General features: G+C 39.4%; 8 protein-coding genes and 1 long non-coding RNA gene across 10 annotated transcripts; 5 read left to right on the top strand and 4 right to left on the bottom strand.

The window, feature by feature from the left end:
- Window positions 1-331: 331 nt before the first annotated feature.
- LOC132203034 (integrator complex subunit 4) lies at window positions 332-4,344 on the bottom strand. The gene is made up of 15 exons (XM_059630459.1): window positions 4,134-4,344; window positions 3,586-4,059; window positions 3,337-3,510; window positions 3,143-3,282; window positions 2,881-3,082; window positions 2,651-2,825; window positions 2,395-2,600; window positions 2,190-2,312; window positions 1,996-2,131; window positions 1,562-1,941; window positions 1,406-1,506; window positions 1,188-1,352; window positions 982-1,138; window positions 621-932; window positions 332-559 (listed from the first exon to the last, which is right to left on the bottom strand). Exons 1-15 carry the CDS (start codon window positions 4,188-4,190, stop codon window positions 419-421), a joined length of 2,943 nt encoding a protein of 980 aa, XP_059486442.1. The 5' UTR covers window positions 4,191-4,344; the 3' UTR covers window positions 332-418.
- A 53-nt stretch (window positions 4,345-4,397) lies between these two features.
- LOC132203260 (protein MAK16 homolog) lies at window positions 4,398-6,021 on the top strand. The gene is made up of 9 exons (XM_059630908.1): window positions 4,398-4,542; window positions 4,670-4,716; window positions 4,795-4,938; window positions 5,000-5,182; window positions 5,247-5,376; window positions 5,426-5,545; window positions 5,603-5,677; window positions 5,736-5,798; window positions 5,850-6,021. The coding sequence occupies exons 1-9, from the start codon at window positions 4,525-4,527 to the stop codon at window positions 5,961-5,963; spliced, it is 894 nt and encodes a 297-aa protein (XP_059486891.1). The 5' UTR covers window positions 4,398-4,524; the 3' UTR covers window positions 5,964-6,021.
- A 330-nt stretch (window positions 6,022-6,351) lies between these two features.
- On the bottom strand, window positions 6,352-7,445 carry LOC132203631 (large ribosomal subunit protein eL30). Its single transcript, XM_059631532.1, has 3 exons — window positions 7,290-7,445; window positions 6,960-7,105; window positions 6,352-6,560 (listed from the first exon to the last, which is right to left on the bottom strand). The coding sequence occupies exons 1-3, from the start codon at window positions 7,308-7,310 to the stop codon at window positions 6,377-6,379; spliced, it is 351 nt and encodes a 116-aa protein (XP_059487515.1). The 5' UTR covers window positions 7,311-7,445; the 3' UTR covers window positions 6,352-6,376.
- A 181-nt stretch (window positions 7,446-7,626) lies between these two features.
- Window positions 7,627-12,620, top strand: LOC132203625 (YTH domain-containing family protein 1). 2 transcript variants are annotated; one of them, XM_059631527.1, is made up of 8 exons: window positions 7,627-7,975; window positions 8,095-8,168; window positions 8,227-8,479; window positions 8,981-9,249; window positions 9,669-10,020; window positions 10,282-10,486; window positions 10,544-11,021; window positions 11,087-12,620. In XM_059631527.1, the coding sequence occupies exons 1-8, from the start codon at window positions 7,939-7,941 to the stop codon at window positions 11,141-11,143; spliced, it is 1,725 nt and encodes a 574-aa protein (XP_059487510.1). In that variant the 5' UTR covers window positions 7,627-7,938; the 3' UTR covers window positions 11,144-12,620. The 2 variants fall into 2 exon arrangements, with proteins under 2 accessions (XP_059487510.1, XP_059487509.1); XM_059631526.1 differs by having other exon boundaries at window positions 8,224-8,479.
- A 559-nt stretch (window positions 12,621-13,179) lies between these two features.
- On the bottom strand, window positions 13,180-17,474 carry LOC132203632 (uncharacterized). Its single transcript, XR_009442454.1, has 2 exons — window positions 16,834-17,474; window positions 13,180-16,383 (listed from the first exon to the last, which is right to left on the bottom strand). It is a non-coding gene; the product is annotated as an uncharacterized LOC132203632 (long non-coding RNA).
- LOC132203630 (very-long-chain (3R)-3-hydroxyacyl-CoA dehydratase hpo-8) lies at window positions 17,374-18,836 on the top strand. Its single transcript, XM_059631531.1, has 5 exons — window positions 17,374-17,721; window positions 17,811-17,928; window positions 17,992-18,221; window positions 18,275-18,453; window positions 18,511-18,836. The coding sequence occupies exons 1-5, from the start codon at window positions 17,633-17,635 to the stop codon at window positions 18,588-18,590; spliced, it is 696 nt and encodes a 231-aa protein (XP_059487514.1). The 5' UTR covers window positions 17,374-17,632; the 3' UTR covers window positions 18,591-18,836.
- A 67-nt stretch (window positions 18,837-18,903) lies between these two features.
- Window positions 18,904-21,495, top strand: LOC132203626 (methyl farnesoate epoxidase-like). Its single transcript, XM_059631528.1, is given in 9 exon segments — window positions 18,904-19,220; window positions 19,273-19,433; window positions 19,482-19,903; window positions 20,019-20,139; window positions 20,545-20,663; window positions 20,665-20,726; window positions 20,780-20,906; window positions 21,029-21,170; window positions 21,226-21,495. Coding segments are annotated over 9 exon segments (1,518 nt in total). The 5' UTR covers window positions 18,904-19,041; the 3' UTR covers window positions 21,411-21,495.
- Window positions 21,496-21,613: 118 nt separating this feature from the next.
- LOC132203627 (methyl farnesoate epoxidase-like) lies at window positions 21,614-23,911 on the top strand. The gene is made up of 8 exons (XM_059631529.1): window positions 21,614-21,829; window positions 21,891-22,042; window positions 22,090-22,508; window positions 22,570-22,684; window positions 22,739-22,919; window positions 23,227-23,353; window positions 23,406-23,547; window positions 23,615-23,911. The coding sequence occupies exons 1-8, from the start codon at window positions 21,642-21,644 to the stop codon at window positions 23,803-23,805; spliced, it is 1,515 nt and encodes a 504-aa protein (XP_059487512.1). The 5' UTR covers window positions 21,614-21,641; the 3' UTR covers window positions 23,806-23,911.
- LOC132203629 (uncharacterized) lies at window positions 23,584-25,523 on the bottom strand. Its single transcript, XM_059631530.1, has 9 exons — window positions 25,442-25,523; window positions 25,144-25,386; window positions 24,951-25,098; window positions 24,772-24,890; window positions 24,527-24,716; window positions 24,371-24,470; window positions 24,153-24,254; window positions 23,914-24,093; window positions 23,584-23,858 (listed from the first exon to the last, which is right to left on the bottom strand). The coding sequence occupies exons 1-9, from the start codon at window positions 25,488-25,490 to the stop codon at window positions 23,808-23,810; spliced, it is 1,182 nt and encodes a 393-aa protein (XP_059487513.1). The 5' UTR covers window positions 25,491-25,523; the 3' UTR covers window positions 23,584-23,807.
- Between the last annotated feature and the right edge of the window lie 133 nt (window positions 25,524-25,656).

Below are 25,656 nucleotides of genomic sequence, written 5' to 3'. Positions count from 1 at the left end.
CAGCCTGCTTTTACCTTCGACCATTCCACTCTCCACATAGCGATTTGTGCGACTGACTATTGCCTGGATGGAACAATGTTATCTTGAATCTATGTGCATTTTATTTTTTTTTTATGCACTCACGGAATAATGATGATTTGACCACAGTGCTGCATAGTGCAATAATTTCTACTCCATAAAAATTAAAAACATATATGATGCAATAAAAAATATAACTTTTAAATTAGGATAATTACATTATATCAAATTATGTACATATACATCATAAAATATAATTTTATCCTAATTTTAAAAGTTATATTTCTATAAATCATATATACATAGTAATGAATTAATTATGATGTATTTAATTTTATTTATTACCATATAAATTCACAAAAAATGTATATATAATTACAAAACACTCAAGAGTTGTTGATTAAAACCCCTTTTTGACTTGCTTGGGTGAAATGCTGATGGTGACAGGCTTACAAAGTTCGAGTGTGCATAATGAGTCATCTCCTCGTCGGCCCATACTTGCCTCTGGTGCAGAAAGGTCCAGCACAAGAGACAAATCAACCTGAGTTAATTAACAAAATATAAATTTATGCGGTTAAATTTTTTTATTGAATTTAAAATACCGGACATCCTTCAGTCCACACTCCATGTGAAAGTAGCACAGTAGTTCTAAGCCTGAAGTTCTTTCCGGGCCCATCATTGTTATTTTGCTCAGGGTTCTTTACAACATCACTGACCCTTAGATCCGATTTGCAGGGCATCAGAAGTTGTGTGGTCTGGTCAGGATACTTGACCTTGACCCTAAGAGCTGACATGTTAGCCAAGTTGTACAGTTCCGCATCTAGGGACACTCCCAAAACAAGTCCCGCAGTAAATGTCAGGGCAGTGTCAGCTTCTCCTTTGGGCTCCAAAATCAATGCCGAGCACATTTGCAACTAAGAATTCAAAATTGATTATGAAATATCTCAAGAAATTTCTGCATACTGTTATATCAGGCCTTGGAAGGGGTCCAGTTGGCATCGAGGTCAGAGGAAGGAGGATCCTGGCAACTGCTCCAGGCTTTGCATCTTCCAGAACTGCCAAGTCACGGAGCACGGCTGAAGTAAAAGGGTCCATTGGCAGCATTTTTTCACCCATGAAACTATCAAATCTGTTTTTTAAATGTGTTATTAATGTTTCTGATATCTTACTATTGAACATCTTCGACTTCGGCTAAAAAATGTTCACATTGAGCTAAAGCTGAAGCATTGGAGCCTCGAACAGTAAAAACAAGCTGGAGTGCCAGAGCCCTCAATTTTATCTGCCTGACAGCACTCATTGTGGCATCGTTGTGGCCAACAAAAACATGCTGTAACCTATAAGTAAAAAATAAAAATTTAAACCTCACAATAAAAAAGTATATTTTTACCTCAAGCAGATCTGCAGCAATTCAGCGATTTGTGTTTTTATAATTTTTCCCTCTTCAGAGGCCAGAGCAGAAGGATGTGTCCATAATTTACTTGCAAGGAGCTGAAGAACGTTTTAAGTTATGTTTCGAACTGCTATAAAATATGGTAAGAATTGCCTTATTAAGAAGCTGATGGGCTTGAATTAGCATTGACATGAAGTGAGAAGCCCCGCTTAACCCTTCGTCCATGTTAGCTAGCCGAGCCAAGGTCTTTTGTGCAGTCTGCAACAACTCGGCTCTGATTTTGGTGTTATGTGCACATTCTAGCCTTTCCAAAAGTGCTTCCATGAAATTTGCTGTGTGCGTAACAGCAGCGGTAAGCTCCTGATTACAGTGTCTGCCATTGCTGGCACCGACTTGCAGCTTCAGATGGGGTACCAGGTTAGGCATGGTGTCTCGCAAGTAGCTGTAGTGTCGAAGGGTGTGCTCTTCAAACAGCTGAAGCATGTTTGGACACTTCATGGCAGCATTGAAGACCAGGATAAGCATGCACACATCTGGAGTTCAAGCATAAAAAAAAATACAATTTTTTTTAGTTATTTGTTATTTACAAGCTGGGTCTTCAACGTCAGGCTCAGGTAAATCAAGGAAGGGGTGAATCCCTAGTAAAGCTGGTACAAGTGGCAAAGTAAGGTATGGGTGTGATGTGCCTAATTTTTGCAAACATTGCCAAGTAGACCTTTTGTCCTGTATCAATTTAAAAATTTAGAAAACTCTCACAACTCTATTAAAAGAAAAAAAATACCTCTGGGTATTTCTTAAGGTTTTCCAGCAAACTTTCAACACACATTTGAAGGCAACCCTTAGTCGACAACTTACAAGCAGCCAGCATTTTGTGCAAGCCTTCTCGAACATCAATAGAGAAATCCTATAATGAGAGAAGCCCAGTTTCAATTTGTCATGAGAGAAATGTTTAATAAATTTTGCATTAACAAACAAATAAAAATTACCTCAAGGGCTCCAAGTATTGTTTCCAGCTGGTCCTCCCTGAGAACAATGAAACTACTGATCCTGGTAAGACTGTCAATAGCCTTTAGACGCACTTCCTCAATTTCGTCATTAAACATATCGACTAAAAATTCCAATGCCATTGTGGCAAAGTTGTAGTCGGTCATGGAAATCGCACACAGGGAATCAACCGATGCACTCCTCACCTCTGAAACTCATCCATTCTTATATACAATTTGTAATAAATTGTATCTTTACCCATGAATTCATCTTCAAGACCATGCACAAAAGCCCCACATGCACCAATTGTGATCAAGCTGACTGTTTCTGCATCCAACATTTCTCTTGGAGCATCATCAGCCCACTTTTTGCCAGAGGCCCACTCGCCAGAAGTCACTGACTCCCAATGTCTCTCATGAGCAGATCTCTTTTTCTACAAATAATGTTTATTTTGTAAATTAAGATTTAGCAGAAAATAATAAACTTACTCTCATATTTGACATAAGTTTCTTGTCCAGAGTTTGCTGCAGGAACTTTGGCTTGACAAGATTTCCTCCAAATTTTCCTAGCAAGATTGCAGCCTGGACTCGAACATTCATGGAAAGGTCATTGATGCAGCTGCTGAGTTTGCCAAAAGCATCGTCAGCCAGTCTGATCTCCTGGTCACTTGTGCCAGGCAGAGCAACAATACTGCAGAGTATAAATTGAGCACATCAAGTTATTCTCTAGCCATAAAATTTTTAATATTACGTGTCTGGATATGTTGAAGCGAGTATCCAAATAAGGTTCATGGCGTTTTTACGAACTATTTCATAATCGTCTTTCAACGCATTGCAGACCTCTTCGTAAAGACTAGGATCCAGTTTCAGGCCTCTTTCGTGCAAAATTATCTGCGAGAATATTAAAGTAAAATTGTTTATGAGTTTAAAATAAAGCCTGCATACCATGGCATTAAAAGCAGCACTTCGAACTCTAGGCTCTTGGTAATTAGTGTAGGTGGCAATAAGTTTCAACATTGCAAGTGAAGAGTCTTTAAAAGAAGTTCCTTCAATAGGGAGCAAAATTCCTATGATCTCTAAGCATTTGCACTTAACAGTGTGACTTGTATCACACAAATACTGAAATAAAAAATTAATAAAATTACATTGTATTGGAGCAACTTGAATTTCAGTTGAATTGAAAATTGAACGAACCTGCTTCGCAAGAGCCACAAGGCGTTGGTGTCCAACTGAATTAGACGGGAGCATGGAACCAAGTTTCAAAAGAGCATCTAGACCTTGAGTGATTACTTTATGTGATTCTTCTTGCTTCAAGAGACTAACAATGTCGTCCATGACACCCTGCGCATCCTGTCCAGGTAGGCAACCAATTGTACCCATCAGATTGAGAATTTTGGCTCGCAAGGCGGACTCCTTCTCGCTTGAAAAATGATCAGCAAGACGTCTTTGTGTATCATTGAGATCTTCCTGCTGATGGACAGTATTATCATCTTGGTCTCCCAGAGCGTCTGAAATTCGAAGCAACAGGGACATGGCATAGTTTGTGTCGTTGCTGGCACGGCACTTGTCAAGAAGGTTTGCGTAACCAGCAATGGATGCACTGGAGCAGCCACTCTGAGAGCGTTTCAAGAGCCGCAGACGCTTTAGTGGCTTTGAACCAGGCTCGTCCTGAAATTTAAATAAAAGAAATGTGAGACACTTTTCAATGGAAATTGTGATGGTTATGGACTTTGTGCTCTTACCTTCACAATAACGTGGCTGTATTCGGCCAAGGCTCGCTTTTTCAATACAGCAGCCATTGCACCGTAATTAAATTAAAATCAGTCAACAACCAAAAGCTTTTTTTCGAATATTTTCAATCAAATTTATTAAATAATCCGGGAATCTCACTCTGCTATCAGCAAAAATGTCAACAAGAGCAGCAAAGTTAAGATCAACGTTAAGATAAAGACTATAAAGAGGCGGGGTTGTAGGAAAGAGCAGGTGCGCCATCTAGGAAATGCTATCAAAAGCTCGGCCATCAATCAAAATACTAACACGTGTTTTCATCAATTTTTGAGCACCTCGTTGTTTTGTCGAATTTCGTCAATCTTCCTTTAAAATTTTGAAACTTAGACCATCTAGACCTACAAAATGCAGAACAATGATGATGTACGTTGGTTAAAAAGGTTTTGGAAGTCACAAATTAACACTTTTAAAGAGGGTTTAGATTCAGTTTTTTGATAGCAGAAAAACTTAGATTTGGATTAATTTATTTATGTGAATTATTTTTCCCCAGGTTGTATGGAGTATAATCAACAAATCATTTTGCTCCTTTAAAGTCAGGTAATAATTTTATAATTTCTCTATGTAAATTATATATGTACATAAATTTTCTAAACACAATGGTTTGATTTTTTACAGTACCAAGACGCAAAAGTTTTGCAGACACGAATATAACCTGACAGGACTATGTGGACGGTACTCGTGTCCTCTGGCCAACAGCCAGTATGCTACAATCAGGGAAGAGAAAGGTATCATTTACCTGTACATGAGAACTGCTGAAAGGTAATTAAAGCAAACTGATTAAATTGAAGTCAACTGATATTAAGGCACTATTTTTTTTCAGAACGGCGTTCCCTGGAAAGGCTTGGGAAAAAGTAAAGCTGTCAAGAAATTTTGAAAAAGCTCTTCAACAGATTAATGAAAACCTCCTATACTGGCCAAATTATATCAAGCAGAAGTGCAAACAGAGGATGCTAAAAATAACCCAGTATCTCATTCGGATGAGAAAGCTCACTTTAAGGAGAAAGTATGGTCTTTTATACTATGAAGTTAATGAATGTAGTAAAACTTTATGCTTAATTTTATTGAAGGAAGAAGTTAGTTCCTCTACAGAGGAAAATTGAGCGACGAGAGACCAGAAGGGAAGAAAAAGCTCTAATTGCAGCAAGAATTGACACTGCCATTGAGAAGCAACTTGTGGAGAGACTAAAGAAGGGAGTGGTAGGAAAGTGTGTTAAATGACAGAATTTTTGCTAACTAATTTGATTAGTATGGAGATATCTACAACTTCCCTCAAGTTGCTTTCGATAAGGCTTTGGCGAGTGAGGAGGTTCAAGATGAGAGTGATGCTGAGAGGGAAGAGGAATATAACAATGAAGAGAGGGAAGAGGTTTGTTTTAAGTAACTTTTAACCTCTACCTGAGTTAATCAACTCATCTTTTATTAGCAACTTGAGGAAGATACCAGGGCTGCCTTGGAGGACTCTGAATTTGTCGAGGCAGAGAGTGATGAAGATATGGAGGTAATCTTTTCCTAGGATATTTGTTTACGGTTCATCAAAAAAACCATTATTAATTTAGTCTGACGAGGAACGGGAGTTTACTGATGAAGGTCCCGAGGAGAGCGAAGTTTCTGACATGGAGGTATGTTACTTGAAATGAAAAAAATTTTAAATTCTATTCACGGAATTTTAGGACATGGCTGGTCCTTCCACAAGCAAGAGTTCCAAGAGAAAGGTATCTGTTGAATACGAGTATGAAACCGAGGACCCTCAGCCACAGAAATTGAAGGTGAAGAGCAATAAGTGATAGAATGTAATTCCAGTTGTATCCAAATCATTAAAATAAATTCCTAATTATGTGCATCTTACAAGCTGATTATTACTGCAACATATTCTCTCCACATTGGCATTAGTTTATAGAAATCTGTTCCAAGGAGACGTAGTAAGAAAATATGCAAGAATTTTTTTTTTCAAAATAACATTAAGTTTCCTATAATAATTTTGTCTGAAGATAAATATTAGCAAATCACATCCATATCACCACAAATAAAGTGGCTGAACGAAATCATTAGGCCAGTCAACAAAATTTAAATATATCTTCTGGCAAGAGGTTGAGAATTTTAATTTAATTAATTTTTAAGAAAAAGTAGGTGCTTTAGTTGACAAGTTATTGAAATTTTTTTCATTTTTTTATAAATTTTATATTTATTTGAGGTACATCTATTGCTGTCCACCCTCAGACGCAGGCATTGATCTGATGATTTCAGAGTCACCAGGGTCAGTGATGGAGAGTGTGCACACTCTGAAGTACTTTCCGCAAGCAGTACCGAGCTCATTGTTGTTGCCTGTGTAGTGGTGGACACCGGTCTTTGCGAGCATAGCGTAGTACTCAATTTCAGATTTCCTTAAAACAAAAAATTCTTTAATTAATTTCTAGTTCTGCACAATGTTCCTATTTAAATTATACACTGCGCACAAACAATAAAAGGCCCAATAAATATTCATACCTACTTGAGTATGAAATTCTTATTTGAACCACCTTATTTATGAGGTAAATTGTTTAATGTTTGTAATCCATAGACCAGGTTTCATGTGGTCTACTTCTCAGTGCTCGGGAAAATCCCAAATATTGTTTAAATAATTTGTAAAAATAAGAAATTATGACGTTGAGAATCAATTCAATATGTATTTAATTTGGGATTTTCAATATATAACGTGATTTTGAAAAACCAAAATCACTTCTTTCAGAACTCTGAGGCTACTCCATAGGCTTCAAAATTGAGAGCCTACTTCTCAGCCTCACCTCAGAGGTGGTGTATTGTTGGCAATGATGACCAGCTTGGCCTTGCCCTGTCGCAGCGTCCTCAGGGTTTGTTTGTAGCCGAGAACACATTTGCCCGACTTCATGACCAGCGCAAGGCGAGAGTTGATGCTCTCAAGAGCCTTTTTCTGTAAACATAAAATGATAAAATTAGGATTTTATTCTGGCTTCTACCACGTGGGTTAAAACAGGCATGGAGTGGAAAGTCGGAGCAGCCGATCGCGTTTTTAAGACAAAAGAGTTTAAAACTTTTGAAATATAAATCAGGAGCCTGATGGAAATGATAAATTTTAAACATTTGCGGAATTTTACCTGTTTCTTCTGGGCAACCATCGTGAAATTTGTAAAAAGTTTGCGGCCTCCTGGCACTCTGCGAGACGTCAGCTATTCAAGACTCAATGGAGAATGGAGGAGGAAGCGGAAGTTTAGGGGGATGGGCCACTTTTGAGATCAAGTTCATTCGTTCTTTTGACAAAAAGTTTTTCACAATATACTGGAGATTGTAAAAAATTTATTGTTATTTAAAATGCTTAAAATCAGCAAGAAAATTTTGATTTGAATCCCATTTTGAATGAAAGCCCAAAACATTCTTCAGTCCATTTAGGGTAGTTCTTATTGGGGTAGTTGTGCGCAAGCGCGACTCGCGTAGTACTTTGTAGTAGCCAGCCATTATCATCATTGATATTGGTGCTACGAAGTCGGCGAATCCTTTCCTGTTTTCACGGTGTTGTTCGGCAAGCAGATCGCCTGGCCGACGGTGCAGTGCAGTGCTCAAGGCCGAGGACGAGGCTCGCGGACTAGAGACGAGTTTGTCGGCTAGCGGTTGAGCGGAGAGGCGCGCGCGGCCCGTTCGAATCGCGGTGCGAATTTTCCGAGTGCTCCAAAGTGTGCAGACAGAAGCAGTGTCTCCGCCTTCTTTTTTTCTCGAGGCCCCGACCAACACTTCCAGGGCACCCGGCGAATGTCCATTCAGCGGATGAAAGGCCAAGGCAGCCAAGGTTGGTATCCGGGTCCTTCGTGACCCAAGAAAGTGCCTGTCGGATGACCTCGCGGTCAGCCGGCGGGGGCGTTGTTTTCGCTGACAGGCCGATTGATTGTTTTCCTGATTGATTCGCAGCGACGAACGGCCCTAAGGACCACGTGAACGAGCACGAGGATTTCGAGACATGGCGCACCCAGCAGCATCACCCGGTACAAAACATACGAGCACCAACCCTGACCTTAACCTTCGTCTTGTTTTTTGCAGCAGCAAGGCTACAACACGCCGATTTCGACGTCTATGGGCACCTCGGATCCGTACCTTTCCAACTACTACGGCACAACGTCCTTTCCGTACCAGGCATTTGGGGTCAACGATGGCACCTGGTCCAACGGCGGCGACCCGATGACCTTCCTCGGCGGCTACGGCGGACAAATGGCCGCTGCGGCCGCCGCCCACGAGTCGTACAACATGGAGGGCATGTTCGGCACTGGAGGATTCGGCACCTTCAACCAACCAGCAGGTAAAATCTGTCATACTCGACATTTTTCTGTTGATGTATCTGTTAATTTTAGTTTGCCATTTTAGTTGCAAGAGTCTTGAAAGTTATTAATATTCTGTTCGATCAAAGTTGTGCGACTTAAGTTTTATTACAGCTTATTTCCTAAAACGTGTGCAATCGTGTACAACTCCAATCACTAAAGTTATTTATTATCTTATCTCACTCCTGGTAACATTAGTTTTGTTATATTTTTCTTAAATTTAACTAGCCTCTTTTTTATGGTAATACTATGAAGCTTGAACTTGTTAATTTGATTAAGAAAAATATCCAAAAATATTCACTTATTTGAAATGAGGGGCTAGAATATAAGTCAAAGACGGTCACAGATATACAATTTTTCTATCGATAAATAGTCGTCTTATTAACAGAAATTAATAGTATAAGCACATTATCACAGATTATATCATTCAGAGTAACATCATGTTTGTATTGAAAGAATATTTCCTCTTGTTATTGTTTCAGCGGGGACTTTTAATTACTTTCCGGGCAGTGGGGCGACTGATTACTCAACATGGGGTGGCGGAGCAGGAGGGGGTGGTTTAGGACGTAAGCAACACTACGAGGATTACTATCGTGCCGCTACCGAGGCATCAGGAGGTGGCTACATTCCCCAGCAGCAAGCTCAGCAGCCAGGTGATGACAGAGTAAAAGCTGTCGAGCAAAGCATGCAAGGTTTGGGCCTTGCAGACAAGGATAAGGACAAGGACCTCAAAGACGGACAACCCCTTCAGGTAATTTTTCTCATCATTATAATTTGAGAGGATTAGTTTAGTTTTGAAGACTTTATTGTAATCCCCATTTTAAGTGTCTCTATTGAAGCTGATTGAAGTCATGAAAATTAATTCAAATAAAAATTATTTCAATGCTAAATCAATTTTTGTGAATTTTCGTAACAAATTAGCACATTTTTTGTTAAAAGGGCAAAGCTTCCAAACTTTGACTCTTTGAAAAGCGATGCAAAATTAAAATTCTTGCCATAACTACCACAATTTTTACCTCCAAGATTGTGGCTTTAAGGTAAAGATACAATTAAGGTAAAATTAAAACAAAGCTATTTTTTTAAGAATAAAAACAATAAATAATTCTACTTTTAGTAAAGAAATTCACAAGTGTGTGACCTGTTTTTTAGGAAAATCAAAATATTTTTCAGGGTGGTTCTGCCAAGAAGCTGACGTGGGCTTCCGTTGCAAGCACACCTGCTAAGCCGACGCCGCAGGTGAAGAAGAAGGCTGGCGGGCTTTTGCCACCACCGATGCTGCAGACCAAGCACAACATGGACATCGGCACTTGGGAAGCAAAAAATGGAGGCGCTGCCCTGAAACCAGTGGCTCCTCCGTCAGCGCAACCTCGAGCCACCTGGGCAACCACTCCTGTGGCAATGCGAGGACGGGCGCCACAACTTGGACCTCCGCAGCAGCAGCAGTACCCCGCCGTGGCCCCTGGCATGACCGTTGCTCCACCTGTTATTCATCACGCCATGCACCCTCCGCAACCAGATTTCTGTGAGTTATTAAATAATGCAATTCAATTTTGAGTGGATATTAATACATTTGCACACATTATTTAAGAGGGAAAAGCTTTTCAAACTTTGACTCATTGAAAAGTGATGCAAAATAAAATCCTTACCATAACTACCACAATTTTTGATTTTGAGGTTGTGGCTTTAAGGCGAAGGTACAACTAAAAAAACCTTTTTATCCAAGTTCTGAAGTAAATAATTGTATTATTAATAGAAGTGAAACCAAATTTGTATTTTCTTGCAGGTTCTATGGCTCAACCGCCACCACCATTACCCCAAATGCAAAGTCAGATTCCTTCCCCATTGACCCCTACCGTTCCTGCACCATCACACCCCATTCTAGATGAACTGAGGGAGAAGAACAATTACAATCCCCCGGACTATGACCTTTCAGCTAAGGGTGCCAGGTTTTTTGTCATCAAGTCGTACTCCGAGGATGATATACACAGGCAAGAGCATCAAAAGATCTCATTTGTCACCATTATTATAATTATTTTCATCCACAGGTCGATAAAGTATGAGATTTGGTGCAGCACGGAGCACGGAAACAAACGACTGGATGCGGCGTTTCGGGAGCGGGAGGCGGCCAAGGGCTGCGTGCTTTTGTTTTTCTCTGTGAATGGCTCAGGCCACTTCTGCGGCATGGCCGTAATGACGTCACCAGTGGACTATCACGCAAGCTCTAGTGTGTGGTCTCAGGACAAGTGGAAGGGCCAGTTTCGCGTGCGCTGGGTCTACGTCAAGGACGTTCCCAACGTGCAGCTGCGCCACATAAGGCTCGAGAACAACGAAGGCAAGCCGGTGACCAACTCGCGCGACACGCAGGAAGTGCCCTTTGAGAAGGGACGCCAGGTGCTCAAGATCATGCACCAGTACCGACACTCCACCTCCATATTCGACGACTTTTCCCACTACGAGAAGCGGCAGGAGGAGGAGGACCTCCGCAAGAATCAGCAGCAGCACCAACAACAGCCGCCGCCAAAAGTAGGAATTAAATTTTTCCCTGGGAATCATTGCGTCAATAATGAAATATTATTAATAATTTCTAGGAACGAGGTGAAGGTGGGGGTCGAGGACGCGGCCGAGGCGGCCCTCCGAGGAACTGAGGAAAGAGCATCAGCCAATTTTCTGCCATTATCCTGAGATCCTTTTTGCATAAAAACACATACACACACAGACACACACACACACCTAATAATGCTTGTCCATTGTTACTCAAATAGCTCGTGTATTTTGAAAAAAAAAGCAAAATGGCCGCCTATAAACAGTCTCAATTTGGCTGGGTTTCTTGCGTTTTTGACTAATTTGTTAACTCACTTATTTTTTAATCGAATATTATTTTTCTTATAAGCTGTTATTGAAAGTGCCTTTGATTTTAACTTTATTTTTCCAAGGACATTATAATTATTTTCCCCTTACAAAAAGCGGACGTAACTTATGAAAAATTTCAAGTGCGTTCCAACTTTATTTTCTTTTGTCTGTTGATTATTGAACGATTAGATTGTGGGGCTTAAAGTTGAACCAGCTGACTTAGATTGTTAGAATTGTCTTGTTGTACTTTGGGACTTGTTTTCTATAAAAGAATGGGCTGGCCTAAAGACATTTTCCACATCTTTCTCGCAAACTTCACTCCTAATTAATTGAGCTGTTCAATTGACGTGTATTAGAGAGAAAAAAAATTGGAGCACCCTTTGCAAATGAAGAGCTGCTTGAAAGTTGGTGAACGATGAAGAAAAAGGAGAAGAGCGGCCCGGTATCTGTCCAGACCTGTAGTTTCTTCGAAAAGTGCTTTTGAATTAACGTTTCAAATTATAAAAGTGGTTGGTTTTTGTGGTGGTTTGTGACTCGTATAACATAAAATCATGGTTACTGGTTTGTTGAACTTCTTAAATTACAATGAATTCTCCCTGCCGCAGTGAATAATCAAACAAAAGAAGACCCTCTTTATTGGACATTTAGTGCGACGGTTGAAGAACTTAAAAAAAAAATATTTATCAAATCCTGTTCTGTGAAAACACTATCTGAAAATGAACTGATTGACTTTTTCTAAACAAAAAACAAACTTATCCTGCTTTTGTTGCAAATTTGATTATTTTATTCAATTTCGAGAGGAAAAGACAAACAAGTGTTATCGATTGAATTTGAACTGTTGCAATTTCTTGATATAAAATCTGAACTCGAATGGACTTCAGTGAAGCTGTGAAAAGTGAACAAGTGTCTACTTCAAGGACAAGAAAAGAGGAAAAAAAGATACTGAAGTTGTTTGACGAAAGAACGATCAATCGGCTTAAAACAAAAAAAGTTACACCTCGAATCATTTTTGTAGGAAGCCTTGTTGTTCTCTGTCCTTTAATTGGCAAACCCGAGAGTAAAAAATTCCTACCGATTCTAATCACGACGATAATAACGAAGATGAATTGCGTACTTCCTCAACCACTTGTTGATTTCTTTTTGAATGGAAAGTGAACTAATAATTATTATTGGAGAAAATGGAAAAAAAACCGTTCATACTTATGTGTGTTGTATAATTATGGTCGCCAATATCATAAAAGGAAAAGCACCTCTATTGGCTACATAACATGAGCTCTCCTCAGTTTTATTTTTCACTTCCGTCCCCTTGTTACCACCAAAATATTTTTTATTATTAATTTGTTTTCCTCAAATGCCCTCGTCACTTTCAGAATAATCTTGGGGCCTTATTATTCTATTTTTAATTAGCATTACAAATTTTGATCTCTATTCTTTAGCAATATCCCCATAATATTTAATTATTATTTTATTTTTTATCTCTCTAGCTGAAACATGTATTAAATTTACATGATATACCACATTGTCGTGTCACCACGACAGGGGCTAATTAGTATTAATCATTGAACACCTAAAACTAATGAAGAGCGGAGCTGGAGCCGAGCGGCGCCTTAATTTGCAGACTGGAGTTGAACTTTAATTGGCTTCTCTCGATGTCCCTCTGGCCCCCATGTGCATTTCATCCCCCATGTGACTTCAAACTTATCTCTTAATATCTCTTTAATCCTTTAAATAAATAGCCCAAGCACTCCTTAAATGGCTTGGACTAAAGTTACTTTAATTTAGTATGACTTTAGTTGTGACTAGGTTTGAGTTATTAATTAAAAGCAATTAATTAAAGTTAAAGATAAAAGTTAAAGTTATTATTAAATATATATAGAGAGAACAAAATACAAAAGATGGCCAAAATAGGATTCGGAAAAGCTAGTCTGAACTTAGGAAGTTGAGGAAACGGAGGAAAAGCGATAATTACCGGTCAATTAGGAATTTAGTAAAACGTGGTCGCCATTAACCGAATGGGCTGAAGATAGGACAGGGTGTTGTCTGCGTTTCGGGCGTCGCTCGTCTGAGGCTCTCAGGCACGGAGAGCCGGCTTCGAGGCTCGACCGTGGGTCTGATTGGGCCCTGAGGTGGCGCGCGCCGATCGGTCTTCTCAGGTTGGCTGAAGGGTCCACGCCATCAGGGAAAGGTCGGCGGGAGATTCGGAAAAGCGCGCGCGTTGCTTGCTCGGAATGAAGTTAAGTTTCCTTTATATGAAAAGCTATGGCCATGGGCTAACCTTACTCGCAGAGACAATAATTGATACAAATATTTATTATTCTGTTCGACAATATTTCGCGAGTGTGTGTCACCACAGACTGCCCCCCCTTCAACTTGGACGCGCCCTCGCGTCCATCAAGCTGAAGACTGGTGGTGGCTTGGTGTCCGGTGTGGTGGTTTGGGGCTTGGCAGGGCGCCTCTGGTGTCGTACTGCTCGTGGTTGCGCTGGGCCAAGGCAGGCAGTTGGTGTTTGCGAGAGATAGGTCATCTCTGCTTGGCTTCTCAGAGGTTGGAATTGGTGTTCAGGTGTGTTTTTGGCAACTGTGAATTCAGGCAAAATGAATAACAAGTTGGAATTATCTTAACCTATTATTTGTTTCGAGCGGTATCATTTGCTGTGGTTTTGCTAAATTTTTACATTTTGAGATTAATTTTAATTTTTTTTAGATTACAGTAAATTTTTAATTTTAGCGTTACATGTGAATCTTTGAACCTTGTCAAATTTCAAAAATTTTCCTGTGACAACATGAAATATTTTTCCTTTTACATTCTGGTTTTGATTGCAACTGGAATGTAATTTTAATTTACAATTAATTACACTTTTACTTTTTGGACGATAGAAGGATTTGTTGAAGGTCTTGTGTGTGCGGCGGCCAGAGGCCACGGCCTCGGCTGGAGTTACTGGACTTGGAGTGTCTGATGGCCATGCTCCTTTGTTTGTTTACGTGGCCAGCTGTGTGTCTGTTGTTGTCTCTCAGCTTGCGAGAGTCGCGTTTCTGGTTGGCTGGAACTTTGCAGGCTGGCGAATGGGATTCGAGCTTGGAGTCACGTGACTGGTGCATGGCGAAGGTCACTTGCACTTTCACTACACAAATGTCAACAACTTGGGCTTTTGCTGCTGATTTAGGTGAGATTTTCGGTTGTTTTGCTTGGAAATTGGATTTTAGCTTTGTTTGTAGCACTTGTCTTGGCTGGCGAGCGGAATTGAGTGATGACGGTGCGAAAACAAGCAGATTTCGCGGTCTTGAAGAACTGGGCACAGGCACCGTGCGATTCTTGCGAAGCTGCGATATTTTGCGAGGAATTTCAACAGCAGTTACATAATAGTGGTGAGTTTAGTCAATTCCAGTGCAAGTAATTTAAAACTAATTGTAAGAAAATTAAAATAATTACATTTCTCTTCATGCATGTCGAGCATAAAAATAATTCATTTACAATACTTCCCGATGATGTTTTCTAACTAATGGGAGGAAAATTAATTATTTCATTGTTGTGGCTGCACATTTTGTTTTTAGATTATTTAACAATTTTTTCAATTAAAATTTTCGTTTCATTTTAGTTTAAAAAAATTTTTCCCGTGGACAAAACAGCTCAGTTTGACACACATTTTTAAACATTTTAGAACACATTTTAATTTACGATTTCAATTAATCAACATTCTGTTTCATTTTCTTCTGTTGGACTTAAATCTAAACATGTTATAATATTTTCAATTTTAAATTTTACAATTTTCCCAATTTGAATTTAACTTCATTAAAAAAAAATTTCAGAGTGAGACGAAGATGTCGGTTCTTCTCCTGCCGAGGGCTAGTTGTGTTTCTTCTTGCGGAGCGGCTGGCTTCCAACTTGGTCCACTGATGGAACTGGATGTTGCGCTTGGGCTGCCACTGGAAGTGGGTCTTGTGGTCCGGACAGTGGACGGTGGTACTTGTGCTGCGCAGGTGTGTGTTGCTCTTGTCTGCTTTTGTCGACAATGCTGACTGATTATTTCTTGCAGTAGTGGTGAGACCAACTTGGACTGTCACTGGCCTTGTGTCAGTCCTAGTCAGTGCTGAAGTTCCGTCGAGGGCGCCATGACTGGTCGTTTGTCGACCCATCTTGCAGACCAGCTGAAGGTGGAGTCGGACAACTCGCAGAGCAAGGTGGCTTTTATCTGCCACGGAGTGGACGGCGAATTCTGATGCTGTTGGCAGCGAGACATCTGCAGTCCTGGCTGGGCAGAGGCTGGAGAGGTCTGCTGTCGGTGAGTGATGTACACCTGAGCAATGAAATGCTCCCATCTGCTGAAAACTGGAGTACTGGCAAAAGGGAGGGATTCACAACAATTGTGTAAAGATGTCACTTTTCGATTGCCATTCAGGTGCAGCCTTATGGTGGAGGTTTTGCTTTGCATTTGTTTTCAGAGTACATTTATATACAATGGTGAAACAATCATGAAAGTTGTTATTTTTTTATACACTTATATAATACAAAATTAAAATGTGCAATTCCTTCAAAAGTTTTAAATAGCCACAACAATAAAATAAATTGGCACCTTTTATCCAAGCTTTTGTACAGCTTTTGTAATTAAATGCTCACACCGTAGAGCTTTCCCTTAATTTTAACTTGACTGCTACCCTTTCCCAATGACAGTCTGCCTTTACTTTTGCTTGAATTAAAGTTTCCAAGTAAAAGTCGGGTATACTTATCAGTAACAGCTCATCTTCTAAAACCGTGCAGCGCCGAGAATGACGTCGCGGCGCAATCTCGAAGAGGTGAGCGTTCGCCTATGATCGTCTCGTTTTGTCTCGATGCTGGACACTGAATCCGCTAAGCGCTGGCCCTGCAGAAGCCAACGCCGCTGGGTGGATGCCTTTTCTATGGACGCTTGTTGGTCACTGGCCTTCCTGTGTTCGTTGAGGTTCCTTTCTGGTTTGCGCCGCTGGTGGACGAGGAATGTGAGGCCGTACCGGAGGTGATTAATTGGAAAAAAAAATCACCCCGCACCCTGACACCAAATCTGTCGTGTCACCACGACAGGGGCTAATTAGTATTAATCATTGAACACCTAAAACTAATGAAGAGCGGAGCTGGAGCCGAGCGGCGCCTTAATTTGCAGACTGGAGTTGAACTTTAATTGGCTTCTCTCGATGTCCCTCTGGCCCCCATGTGCATTTCATCCCCCATGTGACTTCAAACTTATCTCTTAATATCTCTTTAATCCTTTAAATAAATAGCCCAAGCACTCCTTAAATGGCTTGGACTAAAGTTACTTTAATTTAGTATGACTTTAGTTGTGACTAGGTTTGAGTTATTAATTAAAAGCAATTAATTAAAGTTAAAGATAAAAGTTAAAGTTATTATTAAATATATATAGAGAGAACAAAATACAAAAGATGGCCAAAATAGGATTCGGAAAAGCTAGTCTGAACTTAGGAAGTTGAGGAAACGGAGGAAAAGCGATAATTACCGGTCAATTAGGAATTTAGTAAAACGTGGTCGCCATTAACCGAATGGGCTGAAGATAGGACAGGGTGTTGTCTGCGTTTCGGGCGTCGCTCGTCTGAGGCTCTCAGGCACGGAGAGCCGGCTTCGAGGCTCGACCGTGGGTCTGATTGGGCCCTGAGGTGGCGCGCGCCGATCGGTCTTCTCAGGTTGGCTGAAGGGTCCACGCCATCAGGGAAAGGTCGGCGGGAGATTCGGAAAAGCGCGCGCGTTGCTTGCTCGGAATGAAGTTAAGTTTCCTTTATATGAAAAGCTATGGCCATGGGCTAACCTTACTCGCAGAGACAATAATTGATACAAATATTTATTATTCTGTTCGACAATATTTCGCGAGTGTGTGTCACCACACACATATATCATTTATTTTTATATACTTAATTACAAAAAATATTCCATTAAATTATGACTAACAAGCGAGAATCTTTTGGCCCCCACTACTTAAAAAGAACAAGACAAAAAATTAAAATTTGAAAAAAAATATAGTGATAAGCTAAAAATAATAAATAAAAGCTGGTGCAGCTATAGTCAGAAGGGACAAGGGACGCTGCATGTAAGTAGATTATTTATATTTTTCCATGTACATTTTAATTAGCGCGCATTATTATATTTCCCCCGAAGACAACCGAAGGCGTGTTCCTTTTCCTTGGGTCACGTGACCTTGTTGATGACGTCGTGACGAGGCACATTTGAATCGAGTTTCGCTAGGTCACAGAATTGAATTCGCAGTGATTTTGCACAATTCCTGAGAAAATCGCGTCGGCAGGATGGCGAATAAGTCGGCTAAACCGAAGAAAGAGGTCGGCTTCCTGGGAAAAACCTACCTGCTCGCCTACAACGGCGCCCAAGTGGCCGGGTATGTAAAATATATTTCTTTATTTTTGTCTGGAGAAGAGATTTCATTCTCATTCATTATTTACGAAAATTCATTATTTATTCTTTCAGATGGAGCTATATCTTGTACCTGATGGGTCAGTACTACGCCGACCCCAAACCAGGAAAATCTCTATGGGAAATCGTCCGTACAGCTCTGATCATTTTCCAAAACGCTGCGATTCTTGAGGTTCATTTCTTAAAATTGACTCAAAAATTTATTTTCTTATTGACAAATTTTCATTTTTTTTAGGTTTTCCATGCGATCTTTGGACTGGTGTCCTCAAACGCTATGGTGACACTTTTTCAAGTAGCCTCCCGAGTAATGGTTGTGTGCGGAGTACTGATTGGAGTCGAAGGCTCCTCAGACAGTCAAGGTATTCACTTCCTACTCTTTGCCTGGACTGTGACTGAGATCATCCGCTACAGCTTTTACGCAATGGGAATTATTGGGGTCTCTCTTTACCCCATTGTGTGGTGCAGGTAAAAGATATTAATTTGTATTGATGTCATTAATTAAACAATACAATATTTAGATATACATTCTTCATTGCTTTGTACCCAATCGGGGTAACTGGTGAGCTTTTGTGCCTCTGGGCAGCATCACAGTTGGTTGCTGCCAGTAAACAGTGGACCGTTACGCTCCCAAATAGCTGGAATGCTACATTCAGCTACCAATACTTCTTACTCATCGTTATGGCTCTCTACGTTCCATGTATGTTTAATTTAATAATTAAAAAAATTTCACCTAATTTTGTGATGTAATTTTTAGTGTTCCCCCAAATGTACCTGCACATGTTTGGCCAGAGGAAGAAGGTGCTGGGAGGCGGTGAGAGCAAAAAGAAGAATTAAAGACTGTGTTTTGTTTGTTATTTCTTTGCCAGTTGTGGCAACTTGCCATTAGAATGGTGAATGGTGCAGACATTGTCCAGCATGAACGAAAATTTTAAGTTACAAAATTTCTATTTTTAAACCAGTTTTTGACCGCAGTGACAATTTGTAAACTGCTTTTTGCTCAAAATAGCTCTTTAGCGCATTTGTTTAACCCTTTTGTTAATTATGGTTTATTGATTAAACTCTGTTATTTCTTTATAGAAACGCAATTTATTAATTTTTTATGAGCCTGGATTTTTCTTTAAAATAACTTAGATTTTTTTAGAATTTGAGAAAGCTCAATAGGGTGGTACAAGCAGATGAAAGTGAAATATAGCGTTTGAAGTGCAAATAAAGATAAGTAGCTTATCAGGAAAGAGCGCAGCAAAAATAAACTTTTGACAGTCGGGCGAGTGTTCACTGCAAGAAAATGTTTCACCTGGTGCTGCTTACCATGGCTATTGGCCTGCTCTTGTACTGGCTCACCCAAAAACCTGAAAATTTTCCTCCTGGACCTCCGAGGTGGCCAATTATTGGTAACATTCTAGAGGTACTTGTGTTCTCTAATGGGAAAGGGAAGCTTGAAGTTTTTGCAACTATTTCAAGACTGTAAGTTTTAATAATTTACTTTAAATTTTGGATAAAACAAAAACTTCTAAAGTTACGGAGGCATTGTTGGTCTATACTTAGGGGTGCAGCCGACGATAATCGTTAGTGATTACAAATTAGTAAAAGAACTGAGTATCAATGATGATCTGTGCGGTCGGCCTAGTGGTAATAAAGATATCGATAAACTCATGTACAAAGGGAAGAGCAGATGTGGTATGAATAAAATTAATGAGCAACTAAATATATATTTTTAAATTGAAGGAATTATTTTTAATCACGGTGATGATTGGCGCGAGCAGAGGCGCTTTTCTTTGCGCCACATGCGTGAGTTGGGCTTTGGCAAAATGAGCCTGGAAGGAGTGATCCAGGAAGAGGTTGAGGACCTTCTTAGACAGGTGACAAAGAAGGCTGGTGCTGATTTCGAACATCCTGTGGAGTTGAGCGACCTTTTGGGGGTGGCGAGTATCAACGTACTGTGGTATGTCGTCGCTCGTGAAAGATACTCGCATGACGACGCCAGGGTCGCCGTTCTGACTAATTTGATCAGAAGCATCGCCAGTCGGCTGGACGGCGCCGGCAGCGCGTACAGCCACTTTCCGTGGATAATGGCTCTTTTGCCGGGCACAGCATCAAAATTCCAGGATTACTTGGACATAAGAGAAAGACTGCAGAATTTCATTCTGGTGCGAACTGAATTAAATAATGATTATTTTATGCTTTTATTAATTGTGTCTATTATAATTGAATTTAGATTTTTCTCTCCTCATAGTTAGATATATTTATCCATAAAAATTTCAGGAGCGAATTAAAGAGCACAAAAAAACACTTGATAAGAATAATCCTCGTGACTTCATAGACGTTTATTTAGCCGAAATGCAAGAGCAACAGGAGCGCAACAAAGAAAAGACGTCATTTCATGGTAATCTCCATATTTAATATGAAATCTTCAAAATTTTTATGAATAATAATCTCTGTCTGAAATTATATTAGTAGTAGTTAATTCACTACACAGGTGGAATGTGCGAGCCATATAAATGGCAGTAAATATATTAAAAAAAAAAAAAATTAGAGATATTTTACAGGTGTAAAATAATACAAATAATAAATATATTGTTATTGGCATTAAATGTTTTTGAAATAATTAATTTAGTTAAATTTATGTAAATGATTTAAAAAAAATAACATTTTGAACATCTATTTTTAAAATAAATGTTTTTCTGATTTTAAGCACTTGGTAAATTTAAAAATACAAATTATTATATAAGATTTAATTAATTATAAAATAATAAAGTTATTAAAACCTAAATCTCATTTATTTATTTAGAGTTGCAGCTTCTTGAAATAATCAGTGATTTTTTTATCGCTGGTTTTGACACAACTTTTAATTCGATGGCTTTTGCTCTCATCTACATGGTGTGCTATCCTGAAGTGCAAAAAAAAAGTGCAGAAGGAAATTGATACTGTGGTTGGAGGAAATAGATTGCCGAGTCTCTCTGACAGGAGCAGGTTAATTATATTCCTGCAATTAATTTTGATGATTGAAAGTTAAAATCACGCAGTCTTCCTTACGTGGAGGCAACAATTGAAGAGATTTTCAGGACGAGTTCAGTTGTGCCACTCGCAGTGCCACACGCTGTACTTCACGCAAGCAAAGACGTGCCTTTTCACGGCTACACCATTCCAAAGGTACAATTAATTAAACCGTAATTAAATACAAATAAAAGTTTATTTCAACTATATTAAGAATTGGGGGGAAAAAGAAAATATTGAATTTAATTTAATAAAGATTGAAATTATAATTTTTTTAGAACACAAGAATCCTTCTGAATTTGGCGCATATGCACAGTGACCCGAACCTCTGGGGTGACCCTCAAAACTTTCGACCAGAACGATTTCTATCGGAGGAAAACAAAGTCAAAAGGCCTGAATATTTGATGCCTTTTGGAATAGGTTTGGCTCGCTTTGAATAATTTACTTAATTGTTAATCCATTGCGTGATATGCAGGGAAGCGGCAGTGTCTGGGCGAAACTTTGGCACGCAGCAACATGTTTATGTTCTTCACTTCAATCATGCAACGCTTTGAACTTTCAGTTCCCAGCGGTGGCAAGTTGCCCGATAGCAAAGATGTGATAGGCGCCTTCACCCTATGTCCCACACCTTATCAGGCTAAAATCACGCCAAGATTGTAAAAAAATAATACATGAAATAAAAAGGAAAGTTTAGTAAGAGTTAATAATAAAAAATTGAAAAATTCATAAAATTATTTTATCACCATATTTTGGTAACTCATCGCTGTTGGGAAAATGAGGTTAATTATCGATTAGGTATGGTTGGGCATGGTAAAGCGACAGCCTCAGATAAGACTTTGAGAAAATAAGAGTAAACCGTTATCAATTATTAATCTCATATTGTCAGCGGTGATGGCCGCATTTGTGTCTATTTCACTTATTTTCTTGGCTATTTTTTTTATCCTGCGATGGCTAAGCTCCAAGCCTGCGAAATTTCCCCCTGGACCGCCACGCTGGCCGATAGTGGGCAATTTGGTTGAGCTCATAAGAGGCGCAAAAGGAGGAGCCATCCACGAGATTTTTATGAGACTCGCAAACAAGTATTTGATTTAACATTTCATGACAAATTAATTAATTTTTTTTTTTCGAAAAAAAAATTAGATACGGGCCGATTTTGGGACTATTCATGGGAACTCAACCAACTATTATTATATCCGATTACTTAGCAATCAGAGAACTGGGCGCACGAGACGATCTTTGTGGAAGGACCATAAATAAAGTAGGGCAAATCATGCAAAAAGGACGAAAATATGGTCAGTTTTTTGCCGTTGAAATTTCGAAAATTTCATATTTTTTTAAGGTCTTATTTTTAACCACGGCGATGATTGGCGTGAGCAGCGCCGTTTCACCCTGCGTCATTTGAAAGACCTGGGTTTCGGAAAGAAGAGCATGGAGTGCATCATCCAAGAAGAAGCCGAGAACTTGGTAACAGAGGTGGCGAAAAAAGCGGGTGCCAACTTTCAGCAACCAGTCGAATTGTACAACATTTTGGGCACGGCGAGTATCAACGTTTTGTGGTTTATCATTGCGGGCCAAAGGTACTCGCACGATGACGCGCGCCTCCAGAAACTCATCACCTTGATCAAGGATATATCAAGTCAATTCAATGCTGCAGGAGGGCTGGCCGCGTGTTTCCCAATAATTTTGGATATTGCACCTGGACTGACTGAAATCGAAAAGTTCAAGCTTGTCCGTCAGAGAGTGAAGGATTTTATTATGGTGCTCGTTTTTTTTTCTTTTTGTAATAAAAAAGGCCTTATTTTTTATTAAATATTTCCAGGAGGACGTTAACGCACACAAAGAGACTTTGGACCAAGAAAATCCGAGGGACTTTTTGGACATGTACCTGATTGAGATTGAGAAGAACAAAGACAAGAAAGACACTTCTTACTATGGTATAAAAAATTAGGAAATAATAGATTTTGTTTTTAATTTAACTTTTTGTTCAGAGGAGCAACTGGTTTTTGTTGTTGGTGACTTATTTCTCGCGGGAGTGGACACAACTTTCAACGCGATGGCTTTCACTTTGGTTTACATGGTATGCAATCCGGAGGTTCAGAAAAAGGTGCACGATGAAATTGACGCCGTTGTTGGGCGTGATAGACTTCCAAGTTTGAACGACAGAAGCAAGTAAGGGCTTACTAAATTTAACTTAAATTTATGTGACACCCAAAAATAAATTAAATTTATGTTTAATTTTTAAACACCTTTTAATGAAATTTAAAATAGAGATTATTTTAATTATTATAATAGTCTGTATGTATCACTAGATAGGCAACCTACGTAGCATTTATGATTAGCATGTTGCATACCCACTCTACCACAGGCGCTTTGAGGTTACAAGAAAAATTGCGTGTTAAAATAAAATTATATTTAATAACTCATAGCAAGTAAAAAGAGATAAACTTTTTCAATAAAATTTGCATATTTAATTCAGCATGCCGTATGTCGAGGCCACAATTCAAGAATCGCTACGAATGAGTTCAGTGGCACCGCTTGCAGTACCACATGCCCCACTTTTCGCAAAGTTCGACACACCGTTCAGAGAGTTTATTTTCCCAAAGGTAAATAATCAAGATTTTATTATTATGTGGAAAACAGTTCAATTTTTCCTAGGATTCAAGAATTCTATTGAATATTGCTCACGTTCATATGGACCCAAAATTATGTGGGGATCCGGAAAATTTTCGACCAGAGCGATTCCTCACCAAGAACAGCAAACTAATCAAGCCGGACTACCTTTTGCCCTTTGGCTCAGGTCAGTAAATAATTAAACAAAATATTTTTTTTTCGTACTTGATAAATTTCTTTGTTATACCTTTTAGGGAAAAGACAGTGCCTGGGTGAAACCCTGGCCAAAAACAACTTGTTCCTTTTGTTTTCGGCGCTTATGCAGAGATACAAGCTGGAGGTGCCAGAAGGGTGCGCTCCACCCAATAGCAGGGAGGTGGAAGGTGCGTTCACACTTGGTCCAGTACCATATAAAGCTAAAGTGACTCCACGATTTATGGCCTAAAATCACTGCAACTGGATCAGAATCATGATGTACAGGCCAGACGTTGTAATGAGCTAAAATTTTGAATTAATAAATAAATAAATATTACACCAAAAACATTAAATTTACCCGAACAAAAAGTTCCATGGAGGAAGTGAAAAATCCCAGGGGCTCGACGTGTTCTGGCGGGGCACCTGCGGATAGGCGCGTTATCACGACCAAGAGGCTGGAGCGCGCGCCGCCCGATCCCTGCAACCCGCCTCGTGCCACTTGAGATGCGTTCAGAACTCGATTTGCCAGATTCTCACTCTAGGTTGGTCAGATTTGTGAAATATTTGAAGTTTGATAGCATTGATAAGCAAACTTACTTGGTCGATTAGACCCTGGCCACAGGACGAATAAATGAATATTTGAACGAGAAATCCAGCCATTGTTGTGATGGTGACGGAATTGATTGGGTTTTGTGGATACTGAAATTGAAGAGGTTGGCTTTCAATAAAAATGTTAATGGTTTCGATATTTTTCTAGACAGTGACAAATTTAAAGCCTAGAGATTGAACTAAAAGTAGGTGATAAAAAATCTTACACTCATGAAAAAATAGCAATAGGCCAAAATGCTTATTCCAGTAAAGCCATGCGTAAGGAAAATTAGTGATCCCATGATTTTATTTATTTCACCCACGGCTCTGAAATTAAAAATAAAAACAATTTTTTTTTAGTTAAAATTGCTTTGAAACCTGACTTTAAATACGATTGGTGGTGTTTAACCCAAGTTTTAAAAATTGGCGTTATTTGGCCTCTGGCACCAGGTAGAAGGGCCATAGGCGCCGTTTGCGCCAGAAAAGCAGCTCGTTCCGAGGCGGCCAGTGTGAGTGAGCAGCAAAATGCGTCACAGGAACAAGAAATCGCAGTAAATATTAAAGCAGAAATCACTAGAAAAATATATGTGCAATCAAAAATTTTTGCAGTTAAAAGGGAAAGAAATACTCTGCCATATTATTAATATATAGTAAGTTGGTTTCAAGTGGCTGTCGGTTGGAAACCAAATTTCGTAGCTCATTTCTCTGGAGCATTTTACTTCCTCGCATTCCAATGCACGTGAAACCCTGCGTCGTTAACTTTTAAATTAGAATTTTTTCATATTTGTTTAAAAATACGGAAAATACCTTTCTGACGCCGGAAGAATAGCGGTGATTAAAACAGAAATAGCGTTGTAAACCAACATGGTTATCGTCAGCTTCATAATTTTATACTTCGACGTCCTCCGCATAAATCTATTTTCTTTGTCCAGATCGTCACTTTGACCAAAATTTTCTGAAATAACTTTATTAAAATAAAATTATACAATCTTTCAATCACCTGAAAAAATCCTTATCAGATTTTCTAGTCTCGCTTTGTTATTGAAAAAGAAAGATATGCGGAATATGGTGAGTATCAGGTTGACTAGTATGTAGCCGTAGATGGTCGCGTTGATTAGCGAAAAAGGTGACAAGAAAAAGTAGGCCATGGCTAAAAGCGACATTATCACGAAAGGGGCAGTAAACGCGGAGATGTATAAATTGCCCCAGCGCGAAACTGGGCAACCGTCGGGACTTGCGAGACCTGCTTTCATATAAATATTTTAACAAAATTTAAAACTTGGAAAAAAATATTGTACCTGCCCATCTCAAAACTTGAACGTTGAGACTGAACTCACCAGAGCTCATTTTAAGTCAAGACCTATCACCAGTGGCCACAAGTCGCAAACTAATACAAATTCACTTGTATTTTCCCACTTGTAATTAAATTTGCATCGAGCCAGAAATCAAATAGACAAAGTTCCAAAGTTAGTGGAGTAGTTGTTTTATGTTTGGATCGATATTTCTCATCGTG

The sequence above is a fragment of the Neocloeon triangulifer genome, unplaced genomic scaffold, assembly GCF_031216515.1.
Source record: "Neocloeon triangulifer isolate White Clay Creek 2 clone unplaced genomic scaffold, ASM3121651v1 ptg000017l, whole genome shotgun sequence".
In the NCBI taxonomy this organism is placed as follows: domain Eukaryota; kingdom Metazoa; phylum Arthropoda; class Insecta; order Ephemeroptera; family Baetidae; genus Neocloeon; species Neocloeon triangulifer.
This window is presented reverse-complemented; position numbering and strand designations above follow the sequence as displayed.

Bases quoted from the DNA above. Each gene is read 5' to 3' on its own strand.
- LOC132203034 (XM_059630459.1), bottom strand. From the start codon at position 4,190: ATGGCTGCTGTATTGAAAAAGCGAGCCTTGGCCGAATACAGCCACGTT. The intron at 2,132-2,189 runs GTATTTTTTTTC...AAATTGATACAG, and splicing joins ACCTTAAGAAATACCCAGAG to GACAAAAGGTCTACTTGGCA. The intron at 1,942-1,995 runs GTAAATAACAAA...CTTGAACTCCAG, and splicing joins TGACGTTGAAGACCCAGCTT to ATGTGTGCATGCTTATCCTG.
- LOC132203260 (XM_059630908.1), top strand. The intron at 5,377-5,425 runs GTAGGAAAGTGT...TAATTTGATTAG, and splicing joins AGAGACTAAAGAAGGGAGTG to TATGGAGATATCTACAACTT. The intron at 5,799-5,849 runs GTATGTTACTTG...ACGGAATTTTAG, and splicing joins GCGAAGTTTCTGACATGGAG to GACATGGCTGGTCCTTCCAC.
- LOC132203631 (XM_059631532.1), bottom strand. From the start codon at position 7,310: ATGGTTGCCCAGAAGAAACAG. The intron at 7,106-7,289 runs GTAAAATTCCGC...TTATGTTTACAG, and splicing joins TGGTTGCCCAGAAGAAACAG to AAAAAGGCTCTTGAGAGCAT. The intron at 6,561-6,959 runs GTGAGGCTGAGA...TTTTGTTTTAAG, and splicing joins AACAATACACCACCTCTGAG to GAAATCTGAAATTGAGTACT.
- LOC132203625 (XM_059631526.1), top strand. From the start codon at position 7,939: ATGTCCATTCAGCGGATGAAAGGCCAAGGCAGCCAAG. The intron at 7,976-8,094 runs GTTGGTATCCGG...ATTGATTCGCAG, and splicing joins GAAAGGCCAAGGCAGCCAAG to CGACGAACGGCCCTAAGGAC. The intron at 11,022-11,086 runs GTAGGAATTAAA...AATAATTTCTAG, and splicing joins AACAACAGCCGCCGCCAAAA to GAACGAGGTGAAGGTGGGGG.
- LOC132203630 (XM_059631531.1), top strand. From the start codon at position 17,633: ATGGCGAATAAGTCGGCTAAACCGAAGAAAGAGGTCGGCTTCCTGGGA. The intron at 17,722-17,810 runs GTATGTAAAATA...TTATTCTTTCAG, and splicing joins AACGGCGCCCAAGTGGCCGG to ATGGAGCTATATCTTGTACC. The intron at 17,929-17,991 runs GTTCATTTCTTA...CATTTTTTTTAG, and splicing joins AAAACGCTGCGATTCTTGAG to GTTTTCCATGCGATCTTTGG.
- LOC132203627 (XM_059631529.1), top strand. From the start codon at position 21,642: ATGGCCGCATTTGTGTCTATTTCACTTATTTTCTTGGCTATTTTTTTT. The intron at 22,509-22,569 runs GTGCTCGTTTTT...AAATATTTCCAG, and splicing joins GAGTGAAGGATTTTATTATG to GAGGACGTTAACGCACACAA. The intron at 23,548-23,614 runs GTCAGTAAATAA...TATACCTTTTAG, and splicing joins CCTTTTGCCCTTTGGCTCAG to GGAAAAGACAGTGCCTGGGT.
- LOC132203629 (XM_059631530.1), bottom strand. From the start codon at position 25,490: ATGAGCTCTGGTGAGTTCAGTCTCAACGTTCAAGTTTTGAGATGGGCA. The intron at 25,099-25,143 runs GTGATTGAAAGA...AAGTTATTTCAG, and splicing joins TCTGATAAGGATTTTTTCAG to AAAATTTTGGTCAAAGTGAC. The intron at 24,094-24,152 runs GTAAGTTTGCTT...TGACCAACCTAG, and splicing joins GCCAGGGTCTAATCGACCAA to AGTGAGAATCTGGCAAATCG.